Below are 24,119 nucleotides of genomic sequence, written 5' to 3' on the forward strand. Positions count from 1 at the left end.
TTTTATGTGCAAGCATGTCTGTATCATTATTACTTTGAAAATGTTGTAGAAAAGTTAGAAACAATATACAAAGTGCCTGCAATAAGTCATATTCACTAAGAATCAAACTGCAGGCAATTCTTGGACAGGTGTTTGGAGGGCGCTTCCTTGAGCACATGCAAGTTGGTGTTAACTGTGCACCAAAATCCCTTGTCAGAACCATTGTTAGTAACCTGCCAAAGCTCTCTCCGTGTTTATGTCTAATGAAACAAAGGGCTACGATGCCATTCCAAGCATCACTTCGCAGTGCAAGCAAGTGAATTCTTTACTTGAGGTACCTGTGTAACTAGCTGGTTATACATAGCAAGCAGACGTGGGAAAAATAATTCACTGTACTCATTAGAAAAACTCCATAAAGCTAGTTTCCAGAGGGGGAAAAAAAAAAAAAATCCACCACCACTGAATAACACTTCAGGATATGTTTTGCCAGTGCAGTGTTTACTGGCCTTCGACGGTGATGTGGAAATCCCACCATCTCCAGTTGCATAAAGAACTTTCAGATGATGCAAAAACGGAGTGAGATGCTACTCCTGGGAACAAGACAGACAAGTCAAACCGGGCTTTGAATGGGAACTGCAAGTTTTATATTAAAAAAAGCCGCTGCACACTAGAGCTGTTTTATGTAAAATTTAATAGAATAAGCGGTTATTGCTTATGTTTGTATTTTTTGTGCTTTGATCTTTGTTCCTCCAAGCCAGTTTTTTTCTTGTTCTTGTTCTTATTTTTCACGTTGTGAGTTTCATAATACCGGACTCCAACTTTCTTGGAGCGCTGCTGCCTCTCAGCCCGTCTTCTCTGCAAATACACACAAAACACATTAGCAAATCCGCAGTGCCCATAGCCTGAGTTCGTGTGCATTCTTTCAAATGTTGTTCGCTTTGCATTCCACACGCCTTGAGTAAAATAATTTCAAACAAAACATTCCTGACGTGAATACATGAACACCTACGCGGAATCCACCCACCCCTGCTCTCAAAACGTTACAGAGGAAGATCCGCTTTTGTCTTTACAAACACAGTACAGGAGACACAAGCAGCAACCTGATGTGGGCAGACACGTAACAGGCACAAACTGAATTCAGTCTTCCACTCCCCTCTGACAGCCCTCACGGCCCACAGAAATGCAGAAATGCTCCAAAAAGCCCTTGCTGTACAAGTTTGCTTACAAATCAAAGTCCTACAGACAGTTTCAGTTGGCATTTAAGTTACTCAAGAACTGTTTAGACTTGGCTAACAAGAACAGAAGATAGCAGCAGCAGCTCTCTTTGAAGACAGAACAGCACTGCTCATATAGTTCCAAATTCTCCCATCTCCCAGCGTTTAGACTCCTGCTCTCCCAACAGCATCAGTGGCCAAGCTAACGCTGAAAGCAGAACAGTTCTCTGCAAAGGATTCTCCCCTTCAAGGCTCTTTCTGTCATGGCCACCTGCTGGATCCTTGTCTGGGTCCATGCTCAGCTGCAACATGCTACTGGTCACATCTCACGTCAGCATCAAGCCACTGTCTTCACATTCCCCCACCTCAGCTACAGTCCCTGTGCTCTCTCCCACCTACTAGTGCCCAGTCTCAAAGCTCTTACGTGATAACGGGCAATTTATACAGAAAGCAGCCAGCTCTATTACTCTGCTCGTTTGTACTAATACAAGAAATCACACTTACTTCTTTGGACGTAAGTTTCTTGCAAGGCTGTTTATCCACATGGTCATCATCATCCTCCTCTTCCTCTTCTGCTTTCCTTTTCCTCTTCTTCTCTATGCTGCCTGCAAACAGCAGAGATTGCACACTGGGGCATCTTCCAAAACACCATCTGTTTGCAGAACTTACTACTGCGGTCACCATCCCATCTCCTTCCGCAAAGCACTCCTTTGGTCCTATTTCAACAGCTCCAACCAGAACAACCTGCGTGGTCCTTACCGGAGGATCACTCGCTGTTGTATGAGAGCTGCTCCTCAGCAGCGGATCACTTGAAGCCCCATGCAAGTCCAGAAAAGTTTCAGTCTTGTCAGAATCGCGGTCTCCCATGTGATTTTGCCTTTAATCCAACTTACTCTGGAAGCTTAAGCCACAGACTCTAGAAGTCACCACAGTAAAACCTACAGCCTGAAGTAGCTCCTTGCTTTCATGGCGCTGTAAAGCCCTTCCCCTCCCTGCTGTGAACACGACACCACGTGGAACAAAGTTGCTCCGACTGCAACCTGCTCATAGCATCACTCTTTTGGAAAAGCAACATTTGTCTTCGCTGTACCTGCACTCGCTACTAGAGGGACACATCTTACTCTACAGACAGGTGTTCTAGAGAAAGGCTACAGCAAGGTCATCGAGCAGCCCTTAGGTTGGCTACGGAAAGATTTGAATAACTTTAGGGAAAAAGAAGCTGCAATCAGGAATGCTTCTCCCCCTAACTCCCCTCTTCTCTTGCTCACAGGATTTCCAAATGTAGATTAAGAACTTCCAGTAATCTTGTTTTACCTCTGTCTTCAGTTTCTTTGGGTTCTTCAGACTTCTGCATGGATTTTGCAAACACTTTTTCAGTCAGCTGCTTAGGGATTCTACAAAAGATAAAATAAGCAAAAAAAGAATGTTATACATCACAAAACGTAACCATCTTCAAGAAGTGATCAGTCTCCAGGAGATCCCAGTAGCCCGTCAGCAGCAAGCCACAGCCTTTGAACCTAAAAAACGTATTACAGTGATCTTGTCTCTGCAGTTACTGGGTTTGTGCACTGCACAAAGGGACAAAATATAACATAATCCTGAAATCTTAGTCTCCACAAAGCTGGTGGATGAGCTTCACTAAAGCTGGGCCTGCTGTAGGAGCTAGGATACTCCTGTACATGCACAGCGACCCAGCTGGCATATCCAGGTAGGACATCAGCCTTGGTATTGCTCACGAAGAACTCAACGTCAAGGAGAGATGCAATTTTGTTACCTAGAGTACCAACAGATTTCTAATCCGGAGCTTAAGAGGCAGCTTTCCACAGTGACAACGTTTCTAGTTATGATGGCAAATAGGACTTCTTGGAATAATCTTTCAAAACCGACTGCTGCTTAGCCAAGGTTCAAATGTTGATGGCTAAACTAGACAAGCTGTGGCAACTTGAGCGTGGCAACACAGAGGAACCAGTCAAGCAAGTCATGACTGGAATGAAACTGCAACAGAACCACAGCGATCCGTTTGCCCCCTGTGAAACATCTGAGCCACAGAACAGATTCAGATACCTTATTGCTGAGAATCTCTTGGCTTTGGCTTTATCCAGAAATTTTTTGTATTTTGCAATCTTCTCCTCCAAAGCCTTCAGAACTGCCTTGGAGCTCTCCTTGGCACCTGGCACTGTCAGCTGTGATTCCTCCTCTACTGAATCTTGATGTTGCTCCTTTTCTTCTTTCTCTTCTTCCTGCTCCTCCTCTCCAGAAGAATCACTGTCTGTTTCATCAAAGCCTGGCACATCTACAGGAACCAGGTCTTCTTCTGAGAACTGAGGTGCCACATTAATCCTCCCAAAGTTCTGCCGAACTTGTGACATGAGCTGCTTAATTTCAGTGCCTGAATTATTATTCTCTTCTGCTGGCTCCACACTTGATGCTACCGACTCGGAGATTTTCTCCTCATTATTATCTTGGCTTGATGTCATAGCTGCTTCCAAGGCAGGAGGCTACAAGAAAGAGTGTAACGGATATGTTATCCACAAAGCCTGTCCCACCATCTCAGAGAACAATTTCCATTTTATCTCTTTGGAAAAAAGCCCAAGGTGACACGCTAATGATGTGATAAGATAATTTCTGACATTTCTGGTAATAAGATGACTGTAAAATGGCTCAGACATCTCTGTGAAGAGCACTGCTACCTGGTCCTCACCAAATTTGAGTGAATGCCACTTGACTCACCAGACTTGGGCAGAGCCCAAGACGCTACATGGTACTCTGGGAAAAACAACACGGAATACCATTAGGAAAACGAAAAATACGCGAGAAGCAAAGGCAGAAGCATCACATTCTCACCTGAGGACCTGTTTCTGCATTTGGTGGCTTCACAAAGAACGGAATTCTGCCTCTCTGCCAGTCATTGAGAACCATCTTGCTCACAGTTTGTGTGTCAGGCTCACCACCCTGAAAGAACCCAGTACAATTTATGTTCACGTTCACAGGGCACACCACCCTTCTGTTGGGTGCATGGAAGCAATAGAAACATTCCTATTTCCCATGTTCAGTAACAGGCCACGTGCTATTCCAGCCTGTGAATGCAGGAAGTTGTCACACCTTTAGCAGTTTTCCAGTCCTAGAAGCAAGTTTCTCAAGGAAGTCTTCTGTATCCTTCCAGGAATCAATCTTGTACGTCCTTCTTATGTACTCTGGTTTGGCTCTTTCCAGCACGGCACTAATATGATCTTCAGGGCTCTTAATCTTTTCAACCTGAACCTGCAAACAAACTGTAGAATATCAGCCCTTTGGAAAGAGTTAACAACAGCCAAGATTTCCCAGCATTTCGTGCAGATACATACCACTCCCTTCAGCACGATGTCTGTTTCTGTGTCTCCAGAGGGATAAACGACACCGGGGCAGTCAATGAGAAAAATGCGCCGCATCAGGGTAATGTACTGCCAGACCTGAAAGAGATTAGTAGTTCCCCATGTTACCTCCTTCCACACAGCCCGCTGCTCTGCTTCCTACATGCACAGTTCCAACACACAGGAGTCATCTGGGAACTGGATATTAACACACACAAACAGAATACAACTTGGCACTCTTGTTCGCCAGCTATGATGTACTGCACCTTGCTCCTTCGGCATCTGCCAATGCCATCCCCAAGGTTCCCATCAACCTACTAACTTGCAGGACCAAGGTGAGGAAATTAGAATCATGACAAACTCTGATATTCTCTGGTTTTCCTCTTCCATGATCCTTAACTTCAGTGATATTTAGAGGTAAAACAAACAGGCTAGCAAAAACGATTCCTGTAACTTTGTCTTCTTGTTCCTGTAACACCCTTGAAGAACAGAGTTAGGAAGCCAGCACTGACAGAGACCGACGGCACAAATACACCCCAGCACTTGACTCAGGGCCACGCAGACACTGGGTCAGGGCAGCTGAGCATTCCGATCACAGAGCAGGAACTCAGGAATGCCTGCAGCAGCAGTGCTTCAGAGCAATGCCTGTCCATCAGCCCCTCTCCAGACTCCGGGTCACAGAGCCTGTACGGCTCAAGTGCCACACTCGAAAATGTCATCGAGCTAATTTTACATGAATTCTACCTTTGACAATGCACTTACACAATTATTTTTTATCTTTAATGTAGGGATCTCCTCCTACCTTTGTTTCACCTGCAATAGGGGCCACATTGCAGACCTTCTTAGACCGTAACGTGTTGATCACGGAGCTTTTCCCAACATTGGGATAACCAATGAAACCCACGCTGATTTGCTTCTTGTCAGAGTGTAACTGTAAAGAAATAACACACATTTTTAATACCCCACAGAGAAACACAGAATTACTAGCACAGTTCTGAACATTTGAGCAGCTACTGTTCCCACTATATTGGAAAGAAAAGGGGACTCCAAAGTACCAGATCAAAAAATGAGACTGGCTCTTTTCTATCAGGCAAAACGTGTAAAAGCACAACCAACTCGCCACCCAAGAACTCCAAGCATTGGAGAAAATATTTGCTACTTCACAAGGAAGATGTGAACTGTTTGCACTCCTTGTTGCTTCAAAAGTACTTGTGAATGCCTCACTGAGAAACCATTTTGGTTGGGAAACAAGCAAGTAGCTGGGGACAGAATACAGACGTGGCCTGAAGAGGCAGTAACCAATCCAAAGGCAACAGAAGGTGACTTTCTTGGAAAAATGAAGACACGTAAAAGGAAAATTCATTATTAGAATATGCATACGTGCAGGACACAAACAGCTGTGAAATACATTTCTTTCTCCTACACATTCAAATGAGACCTAGGACTGGCAATGGGACACTCTGTCTACAAGAAACCTGGCTAGAGACTGATGGTCACACCAACTCCTCTGGATCTCCTCAGTTCAACAAACATTTTGAACACATTTGAAGGAATATTTTCTATTTTCTCTCCAAAAAAGAGAGCTTTACTGATGGAGTCATTTGCTGACAGAACAGCCACAGGAGGTGTACTGAACCCCGATCGCTAACGAAACAAAAGACTCCAGACTGAACACCCCCCAGATCCCCAGAATCGTTCCGTACCTTTCCAAACTGCCTTAAAAGCTGTATGAAAGCACCTTTGCCAAAAGGGTTTGTGAGGCTGGCATGAAAAGCAAGTGTTGGATACTCCTGGGAAAGGACAGCAACCCAGCGCTTCTGCAGAGGAAAACATGACTCGGTGAGGGATGCAGGGGTGGGGAAACGACCTGCTCTCGAGCAGAAACACACCGCATCTTCACTTGGGTCACACATGCCACCGCCTATGACAATTGCTACGTGAGAACCTTTGAAGCATTTCACCAACCCAACAGCTAAAAGCACTGAGTATTGTTTTTCTGCAAGACAAACAATTTCCCAAGAACGCCTTCACTGCTAGCTAAAACTAATTAGTTTAACAACATAAAGCAAACCAGCTGTGGTGGACACGGATCTTAAGCCGACTAACATTTAGCATACTCTGGAGACATCAGCTGAACTGTTAAATCCAGACAGAGGAAGTAGAGAATTTGTGGCTGGTGAGCATTGCTCAACTCGGCCAAACTTGGACAGATTTACATCGTAATTGTTACTTTTATAGCAGGCAAGCAGAGAGCTCCCATTGACCCAGTTGCGTTACGCCCTTTGAGACCAGCAGGAAGACTGGCAACAGAATTAAGGCAAAGGCTACAAAAGGAACAAAGGAGGTCCCAGGAATAACAGGCAGGATGGTGCTTACAGTAGCCCAGGTAGGAACAAGATCACATTTGTTCAGGACAAAAATGAGATGCTTCCAGTGTTTCTCCTTTTTAAGATAAGACTCCACATGAGGGGAGCGGGTTCCCATGGGATCCCTGGCATCAAGAACTTGCACGACAACATCTGATGAGTCTATCACCTGAAAAAAAAGTCACACAGAAGGAGTTTTACAGAAAGTAAGACATCTACACTTTCAAAATGAAAACTAGTCATTTTCTAACCTACATCATTAATTTAAAAACCTGTATCCTTCACAAACAACTGTTCCTTCCTCGTAGGCTAGTGAAGCTCAGACTGATATCCATTGATCCTCTACTCCCTCTTCCCCCGACTCCCCTCCAAATCCAGGCTGCACAGCTGAATAGCTTTTACCTGTTCTTATGCTTGCAACATTTGGGAAAGAAAGCACTGCACCCAAATGGGAAAATTAATTGTTTCACCAGCCAAAATCCATGTTCGTTACCCGTTCTGCAGCGATTCAATTCTGCCATTTCATAAAGGAACAGGGTATAAAGTGTTTTCTGGATCAGTATGAAACACACAACCAAGCAGGAACCTGCTGTTAGTCCACTAAGCATCTGCAGCAGGGAGCTGCCATTTTATGACTTGCTTCAAGCCAAGTAAATTTGTTTCACAGCTATTTCCTGCATTTTTGGCAGCATCTTACTGAAATCTGTTTTGCTCTATCATTCCCAGTGCTTTTAGATCTAAAGGAAAAGGTTTTAGGCTACATTCAGAAATTCAGAGCAAAAAGCCAAGCAATTTCACACCTAACAATCACTGAGAGCAGGCAAACTGCTCTTACAACCCTAATTAATTCTCAATCTCTCTTTCTCTAGCAGTGCAGGTGACTCACGGGGAACTGAGGGTCAGAGCCCCCCAAAGATGACTCTATCAACGTGCTTTTAGCCTCAAGAAACCCCACGAATCTAGAGAAGCTACTGCCTTCCCCCTGCCAGTTCATCTGCCAGAAACTTTGCAGCAAATTCACTTCTATCAAAGCTTCCCTAACAGATCAATAAATGGTTTTCAGAGCTGTTCTGACTACTGCTATACAGGATTTCCAACGCTGTGCTGAAGCATGTGACTTTGTAAAAGACAAAGTCTTTTTTTGACTGAAAGACAGACACGGCTCTGCTGCAAACTATCAGCGTCGCTTACCTTGTAGAGCTCACCCCAGATTCTTTTGGACTGTCCTTTCTTATATATTTCCTCTTGTGCTTCGTCCCTGGAAGTGGATTACCAGAGACATCAGCAACCACAGGAACAGGGTTAGTGTTGCCTTCTCTAAAGCCATTTAACCATTCACAGGCAAAAGAGGAGATGAGGCCCATACCTGTTTGCAGAAAGACCCTACGAACACACACTCTTTCAAAGATTCCTGTCTGCCCACTGGCCAGGTCCCTGTCTAACCCAAAACGTGAGTCTGGGGATATTCTGACACGCAACAGAAAACAAATCATGAAGAGAGACAGAAGGCTCCTATGGAAGCAACAGTTTGGTTAAACACACAGGGACAAAACAGGATTAAAAAAATCCAAAATTCAGCTAATTTCACTTTCCTTACTCCTCATACAGTAACAGCACTGATGGATGTACCAGGCACTTCTTTAAAAACAAAGCTGGCTTTTCAGGAAAATAATGAATAGTTCCTCCTTTCTGTTTACCTTACACCAGTGTCCTCTGTCACCAGGTCTCGATCCTTGCCCTGATCATAAGATCCTGACGAGGCTTCAGCATTCTCCACCAGAGACTGCACATCACTTGCAGAAAGATTTGGTCTTTTCCTCTGTGATTTGGGGCCAAACGTTGTTTCAAACGTTTCTGTGTCAAGAATGTGAACTCTGGAGGTCTAAGGCAAAACAAGCTGGTAAAAACCCCACAAACATTGTTTTCTCCATCTCTCATGACGCACAGTGTACGAGACCTGAGTTCAACACAGCTCTGCGACCTGGGACGAGCGTTACGGCACCTTCCCAACAATGTTTGAGTTCCTCAGCTTAATCTTTGCGAAACGAGGGTGGATATTTAACCAGCAACAAAACACGTCGCTCTTGCCAAAGAACTGTGCTGCAGTTCTTTCGCCGTAAATTATGCCAAACGGAATTACGGCTACAATGATGAAAATTTAGCTGCTATCTTTGATCATTTCTTATTTTTCTAACAAGTGCACAAATCCCACCAAATTCACAGAGTTTTGTCAGGAACAATTACAATCAAAACCGTGGATTTTAATGACTGCAATGAATGCCAACTTTTCCTGGAAGAGCACACAATTCATTGCTGAAAGAATTAATTTGCTTTTGTAATGCATGTTTTAGTTTCTTACAACTTTTTCCCTTAATTCACGTAGCATTTTTACAACATAAACCTGGAAAGTTTCCACATAAATAGCTAGCAAGAGTCCAAAATAAATACTTTTGTCATTGTGAAAGAAACCGGACAACAACTAAAACTTGAGGCACTAGAAATGACGGCTGCACGCACAAGAATTTCTGATTCAAGATAAACAGCACGTGTTTGAGTTCAGGTTCATTGCACAGGAATGTCTGCAGCGTGAAGCACCCTCACAAAGATCCCTCTGCCTCACGAGCTATTAGAAGCTCAGCTGGTGTTCCAGCCTGGGATGGTTTAGGGTAAGTTTCCTAATTTTCAGAGAATTTCTGATAAATAATAGCTCTTCTCACAAGCTACGAGGAAGAAGGCATACCCTGGTTTCTGCCTTCACATTCCATGTCTGCAGTGACAGGCTCTCAGGAACATCCTTCCCCGAGTCGCCTGCTCCAGCTGCCTCTCGAGGCTTCCAGAACACAACGTGGCACCAGGCTGGCCAGAGGCAGCGTGTGCCCACGGGAAGTGGCATTTCCGGCCCCTCTGTGCACACAGCCCGGCCTGCCCCCTCACGGACAAACGACACTCACGTGCGGCTTGATCCGGTCGTAGAAAAGGGACATGGGCAGCTTCCTTTGCTTCATCACCACTCTGTAAGGATCCTTCATGACGGTTTCCATCTCTTCCTGAAACTTCTGCAGCGATGACTGCTTGATCACACGAGTGTTTCCTGCACACAGAAATAAACATTGCGCCTGACCATTCCTCATCTGAACTGCTTCAAAGGCCCAGGGTGCACCGATAAAATATTAATATTCCACTGGCATCAGAAATACCAGTGACAAACACCAGAGAATTCTACTGAGACAAACCCCAAATTAGCATACAGAAGCAAATCCCTCCCTTTCCCACCATCTGAAGAACACGTTAGAAGTGTCCCTGGCACACGTAACATGCAAAGGCTGCAACACACACACACGGGCAAACCCCAGAATGCAACGGAAAGAGGCAAAACAAGCAGCCTTCAGAGGCGTGAGTGGGAAGCGAGCACCAAGTGCAGGGACCTGCAAAACGAGAGCTGACACCCGTGCCCCCAGCAGGGGCCCTTTGTCTCCAGTACCTGTCCTGCACAGTGCTGGGACCACAATTCTGAAATAAGTATTCTCCAAACACACAAAGTTCAACAGTTTTTAAGCTTGCTGAGTCTGAAAGCTGAAGAAAACCAACTCACCGAACCATTTAATGTTTGGCTCCACTCTTGCCACTGTGCCCGGTGCCACTGTCGACTGGTACTGCAGAGGTTTAATCACTTTGCCACGCTTGTTTCTGAGTGAGGAAGAACATGTGTAAACGCGCGAGAGCAGCGCACACCTCTCCAGCACTTTTGCTCTCTAGACCAGAAGTACACCCATGAAATCCAGAACGACGCTTCATCCGGAACTGGTGCCCCCAGAACTGTCGCCAGAGGCGGTACTGCCTGTGAGCCAGGATCAGGCTTACTGGGGTGCAAACAGCACCGAGGTACCCTTCCTGGTAAACACCACATTCCTCTGCCACGGGCTCACATGGAAACTTTTAGCCAGCCCTACCCGTCAGCTGGTGCACAACACGCATCGCACGATCACTTTAGGTCGAGGGAGGGGATTCTGCCCCTCTACTCTGCTCTGGTGAGACCCCACCTGGAATACTGCCTTCAGCTCTGGAGTCCCCAGCACAAGAAGGACATGGAGCTGCTGGAGTGGGACCAGAGGAGGCCACGAAGATGATCCGAGGGCTGGAGCACCTCTGCTATGAAGACAGGCTGGGAGAGTTGGGGCTGTTCAGCCTGGAGAAGAGGAGGCTCCGGGGTGATCTTATAGCAGCCTTCCAGTACCTAAAGGGGCTACAGGAAAGCTGGGGAGGGACTTTTGACAAGGGTGTGTAATGACAGGACACGGGGCAATGGATTTAAACTGGAAGAGGGGAGATTTAGATTGGATATAAGGAAGAAATTCTTCCCTCTGAGGTGGTGAGGCACTGGCACAGGTTGCTCAGAGAAGCTGTGGCTGCCCCATCCCTGGCAGTGTTCAAAGCCAGGTTGGGTGGGACTTTGGGCAACCGGGTGTAGTGGAGGGTGTCCCTGCCCGGTCCCGCGGGGAAGTACCGAGCGCCTCCGCCCGGGTGGGTGCGCGGAGCCGTCTGCGCCCCGCGGCACCGCTCACCTCCGCTCCTTCTGCCGGTACATGTTGAGGCGCCGGATGGTGGCTCGGTCCCGCATGTTGTTTCCTCCCGCGCCCCCCACGCGATCTGCGGAGAGAAGACAGCGTCAGGCCGGGCCCGGTACGGCACAGCACGGCCCGGCTCGGTGAAGCCCGGCCTGCGGCCCTCGCACGTACCGGGGTTGGTGCTGGCGCGGGAGGGGTTGATGGTGCTGCGGCCCTTGTAGCGCGGCTTCACCATCCTGCCGAGCGGAGCCCCCGCGCGGGGCCGGGCCGAGAGGAACCGAGACGCCGCTCCGCCACACGCGCCGCACCGAGCAGGAAGCGGCGGCACTACCACTTCCGGCGCGAGGGTCAGCGTCAGGACGTACTTCCGGCTGAGTCACTCTTCCGGGCGCGCAGGCGCGCCGGGTTGCCCTGACAACCACCACCACCACCACCACCACCCCCGGTCGCCATGGCAACCCGGGCTCGCCGTCTCCCCGGGCCCTTCTCGGGGCCGACCAGAGGGGCGGCCGGCGGCGGGACGCGGCGCTGCCGCCCGCTCCCTGTCCCGGCCGAGACACCCGGCCCCGGGCAGCGCGGGGGACCCGCGCTGCCCGGGGCCGGGTGTCTCGGCCGGGACAGGGAGCGGGACGTTTGGGACGGGCGCTGCCGCCGGTTCCCATCTGCGGTGGGGGTGCCAGGGGAGCCCCGGCGGGGCGTGGACGGGCACACGGCGCTGGTTTTCCTGGGTTACGGCAATGGCTTTTATAAAATCGGAAATAAACATGGGAAACATCACTGGCGTTTTCGTCTGCATGAGCAGCAGAGAATTCACGGCTCGTTCGATTCCCTTCTAGCTCTGCTGGCGCCCTTCTAAACGCAGAACCATGACAGAGCTGAGATTTGGTTCTTTTAATGGTTTTCAGCAATTTGGGTTTAGGTAGTGCACAGCTGTACGACGAGGTTCCAGTGAGCCAGGACTTGTGAGATGTTTTGTAAGATGGCGGCTCGAATTCTCAGTCTGGTTTGGTTAAGCCTACGATTTCTGCTTTTCCTCTTAATAGAATTATCTATGCCTCAGGCATTTAAAAAACACACATTGATGTGGGCATAAAAAATTAATTCCAAATTGTAGATAATTGCTTAAGCTATCAGATTGAGGCTCATGTAGAAGAGTTTTCCCAGGACAAGTGTGTTTTCTATTAGAGTTGATATCAATCTGTCAGAACATCCTTTTGATTTTCAGATTTTTAGACTAAATAGTTGAGTAATACTTGCTCTGTTCTCCCCCACTCTTTCTTCCTTTTCCTTAAGAAAACGCTCTTTTTATTGTTAGCAAGATATTTTGGAGGGCATCCAGCAAACTGCTGTCTCTTTCAGTGAAAGAATAGAACAGCCAGCGTTAGACACAAGGTTGTGTCGTGGGGAATTTTGTTGGCGACGCCTCCCAGTTAATTGTTGAATTCCCACGTTCGCAGCTTCCACCCGGAGGTCTCGGCACCGCTCTCCCAGCCTTGCCGACGGTGAGCGCTGTCGTCCAAATCCTGTGTTTTCTGCCGTAAGCAAAGATCATACTGGTAACACACGGGAATTGCACTCAAACTGGAAGAAATTCGTCCTTTCGGCTGCGCTCTCCTCTCTCAAGCTTTTCCTGACCAAAACGACGCTGCTGGGCTCACAGTATTCAACTTGCAGCATCTCTGTAGCCGTGGGCTTTGGACTTGTGTATCTGATACATGCAAGTCAGATATTTTACTGCACTAAACTAGTTTTGTGTTGCTGTATGACCCACAGGCTTTTAATTTGCTGCTGGTGCATCCTCCTGTTTCAATTTTTCTCCTTTTTTTCTTCTTCTTTTTAAATTGGACACAGTGGGATGTTGTCCGTGCTGCGTCCCAGGCAGGACGGGGTTGGCGATGGATGCCAGACCTGCCGGATCTGCCAACCAGCCTCAGCTCCGTTGACACGACTGGCCTGACCATTGCTGAAATGAAATCATTTTGAATTTTCTGTGGCCTCTTCCTTGTCAAAATCCCAGCGAATGTGGTTCTGCGATGCCATCGGAGTGACTCATTGCCATAATTACATATGTTCTAAGGGGTTATTCCCATTGTATTATTAAAAACTAGTGATGTTTGATTTTTGGCAGGGACTGCCTTCCATGTATCATCTACAGATTTTGTCAATTAAATGAAGGAAAAATAGATTTCCAAGACTTCAGAACAAGACTAGACTTGTACTCAGAGCAGTTTTGCAGTGTGATACGGAGCTACTTTGTTTTATTTAATAGGGTAAGGGCAACATCTGCCATTTTACACTCCTTGTTGCAGCACTTTCCTGCAGAGCACAAGGACAGAAGTGGCTTTCGTAGCTAGCCTGCAAAATCATCTCGAGCACTGCCAGGAGATACTGCAGATGGTTTTTCACCAGCTCGGTTCCTCAGGAATAGGTTTTCAGGGATATAGCTTGCAAGGTGGGAGGCAGGGCTCCTTGGGAAAAGGCTCCAGGTTTGACAGCTCCTTAACAGAAAAAACAAAAGCGATCCCAGATACCGTTGCACTGGATCTGGAGTTCCCAAAACGCGACTGAAAGCAATAGGGGAGAGCTGAAGGGAAGAGAAAATAGAAGTCAAGCAAAAAAAAGGCAAAAAGGTGAGAAAAAGACAACGCGGGCTGCGCTGTGCCCGGCAGGATCGAGCCCTCGGAGCGACCATCGCGCTCAGTCCGTGCAGGTCCCGCAGAGCCGTCTGCTGCGCTGCTGGGACTTACCCCGCGCCGCCCGTCTCTCGAAGGAGTTAGTGTTCACGAGCAGTCTGGAAGCTAAAGCCTTGACATACAAATGCTTCACTTTTGTGATTTAATAGTCACGAAAAGTGACTTCTCTTCTGCAGAGCTGCACGTGCTGCACCAGGCACGTGAGCCGCGCGCCGCAGGATCGGACCTGGCCTTCGGCCGGCCGGTGCCGTGGCGAGCGGCAGACGAGGTGCTTTTGCTTGGGCTGAAAATAATGTATTATTGACCTAGTTGCCTCTTTTTCTGCTAAGATCCTGCAGCTCTTCAAAAATCATGGAGATGACGGCCAGCAGCTCCATCTAAACCATGGCTTGCCGTTCGGTCGGTGCAATACGTTACCATGTATATAAATGCCACTGGCAGATTTATTTATGGTGACTGTTCTGTACAGCTGGTATTTCTGTAATTTTAACAGAAGCTTTTTTTAAAATGTTATGCCTAACATCTCTTTCTGGGAAGACTATTGACTTAATAAAATCTGTAAATATATACAAAACATCCCTTTTAATGTTCTCAGACAATGTAATCCAAATAATAGTATTGGGGATAACCTGTTTCACTATCCTACTCTATTTCCTTTAATCAAAGCTAAGATTTCTTCTGAGTGAGAAATCATTTTAACATAAACACGAACTAAAAAGTATATACATTGCCTCCATCTCCATGGGGGCAGAGAGCTAGTAAATTATTGCTTGAGGAGTAGGTGTGCACACATTTGACTTTACTGTAGCCGATGAAAAATACAGATTTATATTACACAGAGGGAATAAGAACATTATACAACCGACCTGTGTTTGGTGAAATTTGTCTGCTTTAGCTCCTAAATCTCGGCAAATGAGATCGAAATTGAACAGTTCCAAACCCACAACTGTAAGCTGTTAATGTATTATTCCTTGCCCTTTGCTCCCCATTACGTGGGATGAATTACCCAAAAGATTTTGAGCAGAAGTCTGTCCAGTGAAAAAACACCAGTTCGGTCAACAGTATAAATGGAGACATTTTCTATGCAAAGGAGTTTCCGACCAGGGGTCGGTCTGTCTGTCTGTACTTCTACCAAGTGCTTCTCCAGTTCAGCAACTACATGGTCCAGGTACAGACACGAATACTTGCAGAAGCCAGAGTGGAGCAGCAACGTTTCCGTGCCATGATCCCTACGGGCCCGTTTGGCTTCTGGACGGTAGCGAGCAGTCAGAAGTTACGTAGGAGAGGCTCTCTCTTTCTGATCCGTTGGGATTTGACTCCAGTTCTGGTGAATAAAGCAAACAAAGCTTGTCCAGCAAACCCATTTATTTATTTATTTGTTTAAAAAAGCGTATTTTACAGTGATGCCACGGAGAGAACACCACAACAGGTTTTATTTGGTGGGCTGAAAGAGAGTGTTCGTGTGCATGTCAGTCGAGATGGCACCAGCCTATCTCAGGAAATCTCTGGCTTGACGGTGGAGCTCAGCGTGCAAATCACGTTGGTCAAGGGCAAAATGTTTCCCAATTCAGAAATGAGCCAGCTCTCTGGGAGTGAGAATAAGCACAGTCCTCGAGCTGATTAAAAAGAGAAAATAAATTGGATTTATTTTTTATATTTTCCTCCTGATTTTTCTAAAACAATTTGATTTTAAAACCACCCATACTGAAAAATCTTGGATTTTCTTAATACGCATTTTAAACTTTCCTTTGCCTTTCTCCTTTTTTCTTCCCATTTTGCTATGAAAAAGGAAGAAAGAAGCGAAAACGCTACAACAGAAAGCAGTTTGTCAGTTTTTCTAAAAAACTCTAGAGAGTTCTATAAAATAGGTTGTGTTGATTTATTACACGCGGCTTAGTTTTGAAATAGTTGTGCTAATATTGCCGTGAGTTACTGTGGGGAGCCCAGCAGTTCACAGAGCCTCCGTGCATCGGACCTCACGGATGCACTCCCGCTCCTCCCTAATCCTCGCGGCGGGCTGGATGGAGGCACTGCAGCCGGAGGGAGGAAGGAGTCGGTTATGAATTAGCAAGCTGAGGTTCATCAAAGGGTTACTGATTATTGCTGCTAAAAAGAGGAAGGGAAAAACGGCTCCGCTGACATGCAACGCCACGGCACAAACAAAATACTTCTCTCACAGGCTAGCTGGGACACAAAGCGAGAGCCGATCCTTCAGCTGGGAGGCTTTCAGGAATCGCCGGAACATGATCCGTAAACAACTCAAAGGATGACTTTTAAGAACCTCTTTCTCTCTCTGCTTGGTATGCTGGTCGTTCATCATTGTGCTGAAATGGAATCCCCTTTAAAAGATATAACGGCTTCTTGTTTACTTAAGCACGAAGTGGATGATGGACTGAAAGGTTCTGCTGCCAGCAGAGCAGCCACGGAGAGCTTGGTACAGCTCCGGGGCTGAACCAACAGAGCAGCTCCCACGTCCCGCGCTGAGCCATGCCAGCCGCGGGGCGAGCGGGACCAAGGGGGGTTCGGGTGTCCTCTGCTGGAGCCGAGTCCTTGGCGGGTGCCGCGACCCGCCGGCTCTGCGCAGGAGAGGACCGGGACTGCCGGAGCGAGCGGGGAGCTCTCCCGCAGGCGTCCCCGGGCGCTCGCTCTGCCCTCCGGCACCGCAGCGCAGAGAAGGTGGTACGAACGCGAGCGCAGCGGAGGTGGTACTCGCCAGGTTTAGCTTTGGGGTGAGCTTTTCCCTGCCCATCACCTCACCAGGGGAGCTAGGAGCTTCAGCAGCACGGCACCGATCCACCGGGCACATCTCTGGGAGCCACGGCACCTCCCCTGGCTCCGTCCCTCGGGACCAGAGGGCTTTTGCTGAACTCTAGAGGAATTAAATGTCTGCACGTATCTGTATCGAGGAAGTTCATTTTAAAATAAAAGGGAAATTGAGCAGTATGCCACCTCGTGACACAGCTGAGGGTAAAGCTCTCCGTGCGGAGCAGCCGTGGGTCTCACTAGGTCTGTCCCACACACTCCTCGTCCCGGTTCCTCTGCCCAGGTGTCGGCTCTTGCAGAGCAGGAGCACTTGCGCTGAATCCGGGGAGGTCCAGTCGGTGCAGGCGGACCGGTAGTTCCTACCAAACCGAACGGTTTGCTTCTCTTCTGCAGAGCCCGAACTGCGCCGTCCCCCTCCCGCCTGCCACCCCTCCTGCAGCGTGCCCGGCGGTGTCCGGGCACGGACGAGCGTGTCCCTTAGCCCGGGACGGAGTCCCGCAACTGTGACTGTACGAGCGGAGTCACAAGGTTCCGGGCAGCTGCCATCTGTTGTAACCCCTCATTTTCTCCATCTGCTGGACGGGAACGGGATCCTCCAGTGGGACACTGCGGGGGCTCAGCGGAGCGCAGCGGGGTCCCGCCGGCGCAGGACGGCCGGGGGCTGCAGTGCCGCTGGCAGCATTTGCTGGGATTTTCTTACAGCTTTGGTGAGTTTCCCTTCCACAAGCGAGTCTCTGTCCTGTGGGACACCAGCCTCCATAGGGGCCAAGGCATGAACCACACACTCAGGAAGCTGGCTGTCATTTTGGTTTTTGTTTTTTTAATTTGAAATAACTCTTTGAAGCAGATTCAGGGCAGATACCACTGACCTCTTACCACAAATGTTTAACATGTATTCGCAATGATAAAGTCATACAGCTTAAAACACAAAAGAAAGGGTGAGGGGAAGAGAAAGAGGCCACTGCCTTCGTGTGAGTCCAGGTCCCAGGTGCAGGTCCAGTCTCATCCTGCTGGCTGCAGCCGTGCTGCGCCGGGGCCGCGCCGCCGGTCTCCGGTTGAGGCCTTCGGTCTCGAAGTCTCGTGTCCGGGTCCTTCCTGACTCATACTCCACCTCTCCTCCCCGCGGTGTCCTCCGTGCAGCCCGGGGCAGGTGGGCTTCCCTCCACATGCGCTCCCACTCCTCGGCAGCGTCCTTCTGCGGTCCTGGGTGGGTGTGCAGCCTCCTGAAGTATTTTGTATGTGGTTTCTGTCGGGTCTGTGGGTCAGTCTGAGAGTATATGTCTGTCTGTCTGGACATGTGTACGTGTTGTGTAGCAGTGCTCTGGTTCAATAAAGCTTTCATATACATAGCAGCAACGAAGTCTTGCCATCAGGTGACATAAAGGGGCAGCTACTGGGCAGGGCTGGTGGACGTCGCGGGGACCGCGGCCCCTCTCTGTTTGCTCTTCCTCTTCTTGGTGCCAGACTTAGCGTCTTTGGTGTCTTTCCGATTTCTATTCCCGTTCGCATTATCTTGCTTTCCTTGCTCTTCCTTTTTCTTCCTTTTCCCTGCAGTAAAGCAAAGGGGCACGGTGAGGCTCTCGGCAGAGCGGGCTGGCCCGCGGCGCGCGGCTGCCCACCGCCCCCCCACGCGCGGAGGAGCCCGAGAGCCGCCCTCTGCCCGGCTGCGCTTCGCCTTGCGAGCTGCTGCCCAAATACAAACAGGGAAGAAGGGTCAAATCTGGATTTGGCTTTGCAACTGCCGGGGCCCGGCAGAAGCGTTGACACTTGCGTTTCCCCGCGGCCGCGCACCAAGCCCCTTAGCTACCGCGCGCGGCCGCGCTACCGCCGGCTCTGCCTCCCTGCCCGGCTGCTCAACCCCCGCCGTGTCAGCCACGGCGCAGAGCCGGCTTCCCTCAGAACGCTCAACCCAGCTGCAATCCTTGTCCGTCCCGTAGGAGGATGACCAAACCGCCATTCATCCCGAAGACACTCTAATTCCTGGCACAAACAGTGACCTAAGCATTCTGGTAGAGAAAACGACTCCCATCGCCGCGGCGCACAGGCTGCACCTTTGGCTGCGCAGCTGCCCCGCTGCTCTCTGCCCAGGGAAGAAGCTAAAACGTCTGAAAGCCCGTGGGACGCGTGGCAAGCCATGCTGAGCATCACCCACCCGGGGGGCCATGCTGGTTCCACCCGGGGGTCTCTCTGGCTGCCGTCGCGCTGTGTTCCCTGCACCGCAGAGGGGCTGTAAGGTACACGCTGCATTTCTGATACTGGACAATGGGCTGAGTGCTTGTGCCTGACCAAGAAAGATGCTGGGGAGGGCTGGCGAGATAGTCCCCGTCTGCTCACCTTCAGGGCACTGGTTCTTCTGCACGGTGCATCGCCGCACTTCCGTAGTGGCAGGACACAGGGACATGTCTCCGGAGGGAGCCTGCAGAATCCGTCGCGTTCGCTCTTCGTTGCCCTTCTTGAAGCCACAGAGTTTCCTCTTCTTGGAGCAGGGCCCCCAGGGCCCCCACTCACTCATTTCACATTGTGCTGCCAGATAACAAGAGAGCACAGCAGTAACTCTCGTTTCTCCGTTGCTGCCTCAGGACCTCCCGGAGCCCTCGCACCCCATCGCACCTCTGCCTTGCTTTAGGCTCAAAGGGTGCGTGTGTTTCCCCAGCAGCTTCCTAAGTTCCCAAGGCACCCCCCTCCTTGTACTGCACAAACGCCGCGTCACGTTCACAGCAACGCCGGGGTGCTGCTCCCCACCGGGGCTGGTTTCCAGGGGGCTCTGCCCTCTGAAGGGCTGGGTCTGGCCCGTACCGTCACCCGCTCGACACGGGTACGATGAGCCGTTGTCTCTGAGGGGTTTGTTTTATCATCTAAACCAAACTGTAGCAACACATGCGACTGGAGCCAAGAGGCACGCAAAAAGCTCAGTGAGAGGTGCCCGAGCACCACTTACCAGGACCACTGCACTCCATGGTGCCATTGGCAGCAGAGTAACCTTCAGGGCACGTGACGTAACATCTCCCTTTGTGCAAATACAAACCTTCCTTACATTTTGTGCAAAAGTTTCGACTGAAACAGGACTCACAGTTCTCAATTTTGCATTCTGGAGAAAAAAAACACACAGTCATGTAGTCTGATGTGAGCAAAAGACTCGGGAAGCTCTTTGACTGCTAACTAGAGTCCACTCCTGGCTCCAAGGGGTCTGCCAACAGCCGGGGTCAGCCTCTGAGCATCCTGCCAGGCTGGGCTGTGCTACTCAGAAGTCAGTTTTCTTTGTGCTGCTCCCTGGTGCAGGACAGAGCCACTGTGCCGCAGGTCTCTTGGCCAGCAGCAGCCGCTGCCAGATCGAAATGAGGCAGAGTGGAAAAGATCTGGGCTGGTGTTCAGCTGAAGCATCAGTCAGCCAAAGTGGGACAGTGCAAAGAATAAAGGCCCCTATCAGCTGCTCCAGCTGCAGACACAGTATGGGCTGCAAAGACACAGAGCTAGATGGAAATCTGCCCATGAGGGTGATGTGCACGAAACTGCCAGGGAAGTGATTGCATTATTCCATGTCCAGCTTCTTTCTGGTCCTCTGGCTGAAAGAGGCAGCCCCAGGCCAAGGATCTCGTTCAGAGAGCTACTTGGCCACGGTGAATGGGCGAAGGAGAGAAGAAAAGGTACCTGTGTGAGCCGTACCCTAAAGGCTGACAGGATCTCCTTCCTCCTCCTTCCTCCCAAAGAAAGAGAGTGCCAATCTGGCAGCCCAGGTAACAGAGCTTCCCCAATGTCCTGCAAGATGCCACATCCACAGCATTCCTACGCGGTGTTGTGCACACTGTGACAGAGTAACCCAGCCCTGAAGGCTTTCCCGGTGGCCCTCTGCTCCAGTGGACCATTGGTCCATCACCACCACCTGCCTGCAGCACACAGAGGCTCTCAAAGACCAGGAAGGCCAAAACTCAAGTCAAAACCTGCATGGGAGTGCTGATGTGGGGGCAGCGGACACTCACCCACCTTCTGAGGGCACTGTGTGGGCAGTACCAAGCAGCTGTCCAAAGGGAAGGAGCATCTCAGCCCGGCTGCGTGCGGCACTGGCTGCCCAGTGCTGCAGTGGGGAAGCGCCGGGGCACTCAGGGTGCGTTTGCCATCACCAGCATAAACGATGGGGTTATTCCCTTGGTAGATGCCTGCCCTGCTCAGCACTGCCCTGTCCCCTTCGATACAGCCACAGCACCTCCTCGCACGTCCCCAGAGGGGGCACGATCCCCTGCAAAGCACCACGAAGCACTGCCACCCTCCCGCATCCTGCCCGCTCCCTCCCACCCCCATACTCACTGATGCACTTGTTCATGTCGGTATTGCGAAGGCCGAAGTATCCCAGTGGACAAGACGGGAGGCAGATCCCAATTTGCCGGATATCGTTCCTCTCCAGAAGGATGAAGAGTTTGGGGGAACATCTCAGGCACCCATTGAACTCGGAGCACAGGTCGCAGCCTCTGGCACAGCCCTGGCTCAGCTCGGTGCTAACTGGGAGAGCAAGAGAGAGGAGCGGTTAGTGCCCGCCCGCGCAGCTTCGGCCCAAAACACTGGCACCACTGGCAGGGACCGCAGCAGCCCGAGGGCTGGGGTCTCGCTGCATTGGTGTGCCCACGGCAGCTCTGGCACCGCTGCGGCCGGGCATCATGGCCCTGTGCCCACAGCGGGCACAGGTATGAGGGTTGTGACGGTGGCAGCAGTGAGGAGCAGGACCCAGAAGCAGCCACCAACTCTACAGAGTCCCAGCGCTGTCTCCTCGCCAGCCCCGTCCGCCAGCCCTGACGCCCGCGCTGGGCACACACCCACGAGGGACACGTGCCCAGGTGGGCCAGTGTCTCCCCGCCACGTCGCCCCTGGGAGCTGGTGGTGCAGGCACGCTGCAGGATGAGCGGGGACCAGAGCCGCGCGGTGCTCGAGCGGAACCCTGGGGCCGATTCTGCGCCACACTCGAGCCAGGCTGCGTCCCGAGGTACATCTCGCCCTGACCCCGCTTACGTTCACTGTATCTGGCAGTGCAGGAGATTTCACTGCCCCCAAAACATCTCATGTGTTCTCAGCTCCTAAGTTCAGTCCAAGAAAAATACTCAGTCCCATGTCTTGAGAGTTTTCTGCTTTTAATTATCATATGAAATGCTGCTTGTTTTGAAACCAATAGCATTCTTTGCAGGCTAGAATGCAGGTTATTTTTATTAGTTTATTATGCAAGCAGTGTCCTTGTTTATAGAAAAGCCGTGTATTTAAAAAATGTATTCTTTTAAATACTGTGTTTACTGCACTTCAAAAGCAAGTGTGGAGCACCACAGTGTTCACATGCCAGACCAAGAGGTAACACAATTTTCCTCTCCCCCTACGGTGACCTGAGACCTCGGCAGCTCCCCTGCTGCCAGTCCCAGCCCCATCCTGGGGTCCGCGGGCGCAGAGGCTGCCACAGCCTCGGGAAGTGAAACAGAGAGCAGCCGGGGTCCCCAGCCCTGTGGACCCTCAGTGCCCGGCTGCCAGGAGGGTCTACTGGGTCTGGACTGGGACCTCCCCTCGGCATTTTAGGCCCTGGCCCCTGTGCACAGGGACCCCCAGCGGATCCGGCCCCGTCCCTCCCGCAGCGCTGGGCTGCGGCGCCAAGGTCTGCCTCCACGGCAGAGGTATAAACCGGGCCCTTGCGGGAAATTGCACTTTATAGCATTAGCCATGACATCAACTTTTCCTTGTTCTCACAGGGCTCAGCAGCCTCAGTTTTAATATAAAATCATTTTTCATATAATTTAATTTAAAACAGTTTTAATGTAAAACAGTTCTAAAACTAGCTTACATAAACGAGGGCAAACCCATGTGGCTGCTCTTGTGCCAAGCCAGCCCGGTTGCCCTGCGCGAGCCCCGAGCCGGGACTGGCCAAGGACCATCGGGGCTGGGGGACAAGTAAAACCCCGCACACCTCTGCTCGCACCGCCGCCTGGCTGCCCCGTGGCCCAGTGCCCCTGCAGCAGCTGAGCAGGCACCTGTGCATGGCCACTGCCCGGGGCAGCGCCTGCCAGGGGGCTCCGGGCGGGACAGGGTGGCCACGGGGGAAACGATGGTACGAGGTGGGTGCCAGACAGCAGTGCAGCGCTGGGGAGGCGGATGGGAGCAACGTGTGGCTCGTGCTCACACGCTCCCTTCCCATCCTTCTACTGCTCTGCTGCTCCCGGGGAGGTGCCTGACCATGGTGGGGGACTGGAGGCTGTGGGCATGGTGGTACAGCACTGTGCCCGCTCAGCGCCCGTGCAGTGAAGGCAGGAGGGGGCCACAGAAGCTGAGGCGCTGCGGGAAGGGGAGCAACTGACCCTGTCCTGCTCCGCAGAGCCAACTGCTCTGGCCATGAGCGCTGCCGAGGGCACGGGCTCAGCCGAGGGCACCGGCTCAGCTGAGGGCGGCAGTCGCGGGGGGCAGCCACAGGCTGTGGGGCGGCTCCTCCCCACCCCTGCCTGGTGCTGTCCGCGGGGTCAATGGGGGGAGCTGGCAGGGCACCGGGGCAATCACTTGCAGCTCGAGGCTGTGGCAGGTCCAGCGGGACAGGGTAGTGCACATCTCTGCACAGGAGTGGGACCTGGGGAGCTCCGAGGGCTCACGGGGCACCCCGGGCTCTGTCCAGCTCTCCGTGTTGGTAAACACGTTCACCATCTGCATGGGCCGTACAGCATCACGAGAAGAAGTAGAGAAGAAAAGTGTTTCATACATACTTCGTCTTTGCCTCTTGCCCTTCACCACTTTGCTGCTGCCTGTTAGATCCATCGAGCTTAGAAAAACCACCACCACAAACAGTCCAAGCTGCATAGTAACTCTCCAGCGCTGCAGCCCCTCCGTCGCAGGGTGGTCAGAGGAGCCCGCTCCACAGCTGGCGATCTCTGCTGCTGCTAAAACGTCTCAGGCGGGATCAGAGCTGAGAGTCTGTGCACGGAGCCTGGTACGGGACCATATCCACAAACTACGTCAGCAACAGCGAGCTTAGGTAGCAGGTAACATGGCTCTACCTTCATCCCCGTAAGGAGTGCAGGAGCTTGGCTCCAGTCCCATCCGGGGGCTCTGGCAGCGGGCGTTAGCTGCTCGCAGTTTCCAAGTGCACTCGGAGGAACTGCAAAGGAAGAGGAGAACAGGTTAACCCAACAGTCGACATCAATCCTGGAGCAGCTGGGCTCGGCGCTGCGGCGGGCGA

General features: G+C 50.8%; 2 protein-coding genes across 2 annotated transcripts; both read right to left on the minus strand.

Moving 5' to 3' along the window:
* Positions 1-653: 653 nt before the first annotated feature.
* GNL2 (G protein nucleolar 2) lies at positions 654-11,737 on the minus strand. Its single transcript, XM_086626046.1, has 16 exons — positions 11,646-11,737; positions 11,472-11,556; positions 10,502-10,596; positions 9,861-10,000; positions 8,607-8,791; positions 8,101-8,167; positions 6,920-7,078; positions 6,247-6,360; positions 5,346-5,474; positions 4,538-4,642; positions 4,296-4,454; positions 4,038-4,145; positions 3,258-3,691; positions 2,508-2,587; positions 1,698-1,798; positions 654-834 (listed from the first exon to the last, which is right to left on the minus strand). The coding sequence occupies exons 1-16, from the start codon at positions 11,707-11,709 to the stop codon at positions 685-687; spliced, it is 2,175 nt and encodes a 724-aa protein (XP_086482172.1). The 5' UTR covers positions 11,710-11,737; the 3' UTR covers positions 654-684.
* Positions 11,738-18,320: 6,583 nt separating this feature from the next.
* RSPO1 (R-spondin 1) lies at positions 18,321-23,740 on the minus strand. Its single transcript, XM_009985706.2, has 5 exons — positions 23,647-23,740; positions 21,233-21,424; positions 19,869-20,018; positions 19,265-19,453; positions 18,321-18,478 (listed from the first exon to the last, which is right to left on the minus strand). The coding sequence occupies exons 1-5, from the start codon at positions 23,738-23,740 to the stop codon at positions 18,321-18,323; spliced, it is 783 nt and encodes a 260-aa protein (XP_009984008.2).
* Positions 23,741-24,119: the final 379 nt, after the last annotated feature.

This window comes from Tauraco erythrolophus, chromosome 24 (assembly GCF_009769465.1).
Source record: "Tauraco erythrolophus isolate bTauEry1 chromosome 24, bTauEry1.pri, whole genome shotgun sequence".
NCBI classification, from domain to species: Eukaryota; Metazoa; Chordata; class Aves; order Musophagiformes; family Musophagidae; genus Tauraco; species Tauraco erythrolophus.

What these genes read in the sequence shown, in the direction of transcription:
- RSPO1 (XM_009985706.2), bottom strand. Translation starts at nt 23,740, where the DNA reads ATGCAGCTTGGACTGTTTGTGGTGGTGGTTTTTCTAAGCTCGATGGAT. An exon ending in GGGCAAGAGGCAAAGACGAA is followed by an intron (nt 21,425 to 23,646) that starts GTATGTATGAAA and finishes TTGCTCTCCCAG; the next exon opens with TTAGCACCGAGCTGAGCCAG. An exon ending in CGACATGAACAAGTGCATCA is followed by an intron (nt 20,019 to 21,232) that starts GTGAGTATGGGG and finishes TTTTTTCTCCAG; the next exon opens with AATGCAAAATTGAGAACTGT.
- GNL2 (XM_086626046.1), bottom strand. Translation starts at nt 11,709, where the DNA reads ATGGTGAAGCCGCGCTACAAGGGCCGCAGCACCATCAACCCCTCCCGC. An exon ending in CCGCGCCAGCACCAACCCCG is followed by an intron (nt 11,557 to 11,645) that starts GTACGTGCGAGG and finishes TTCTCTCCGCAG; the next exon opens with ATCGCGTGGGGGGCGCGGGA. An exon ending in GCCAAACATTAAATGGTTCG is followed by an intron (nt 10,001 to 10,501) that starts GTGAGTTGGTTT and finishes TTCTGTGTGCAG; the next exon opens with GAAACACTCGTGTGATCAAG.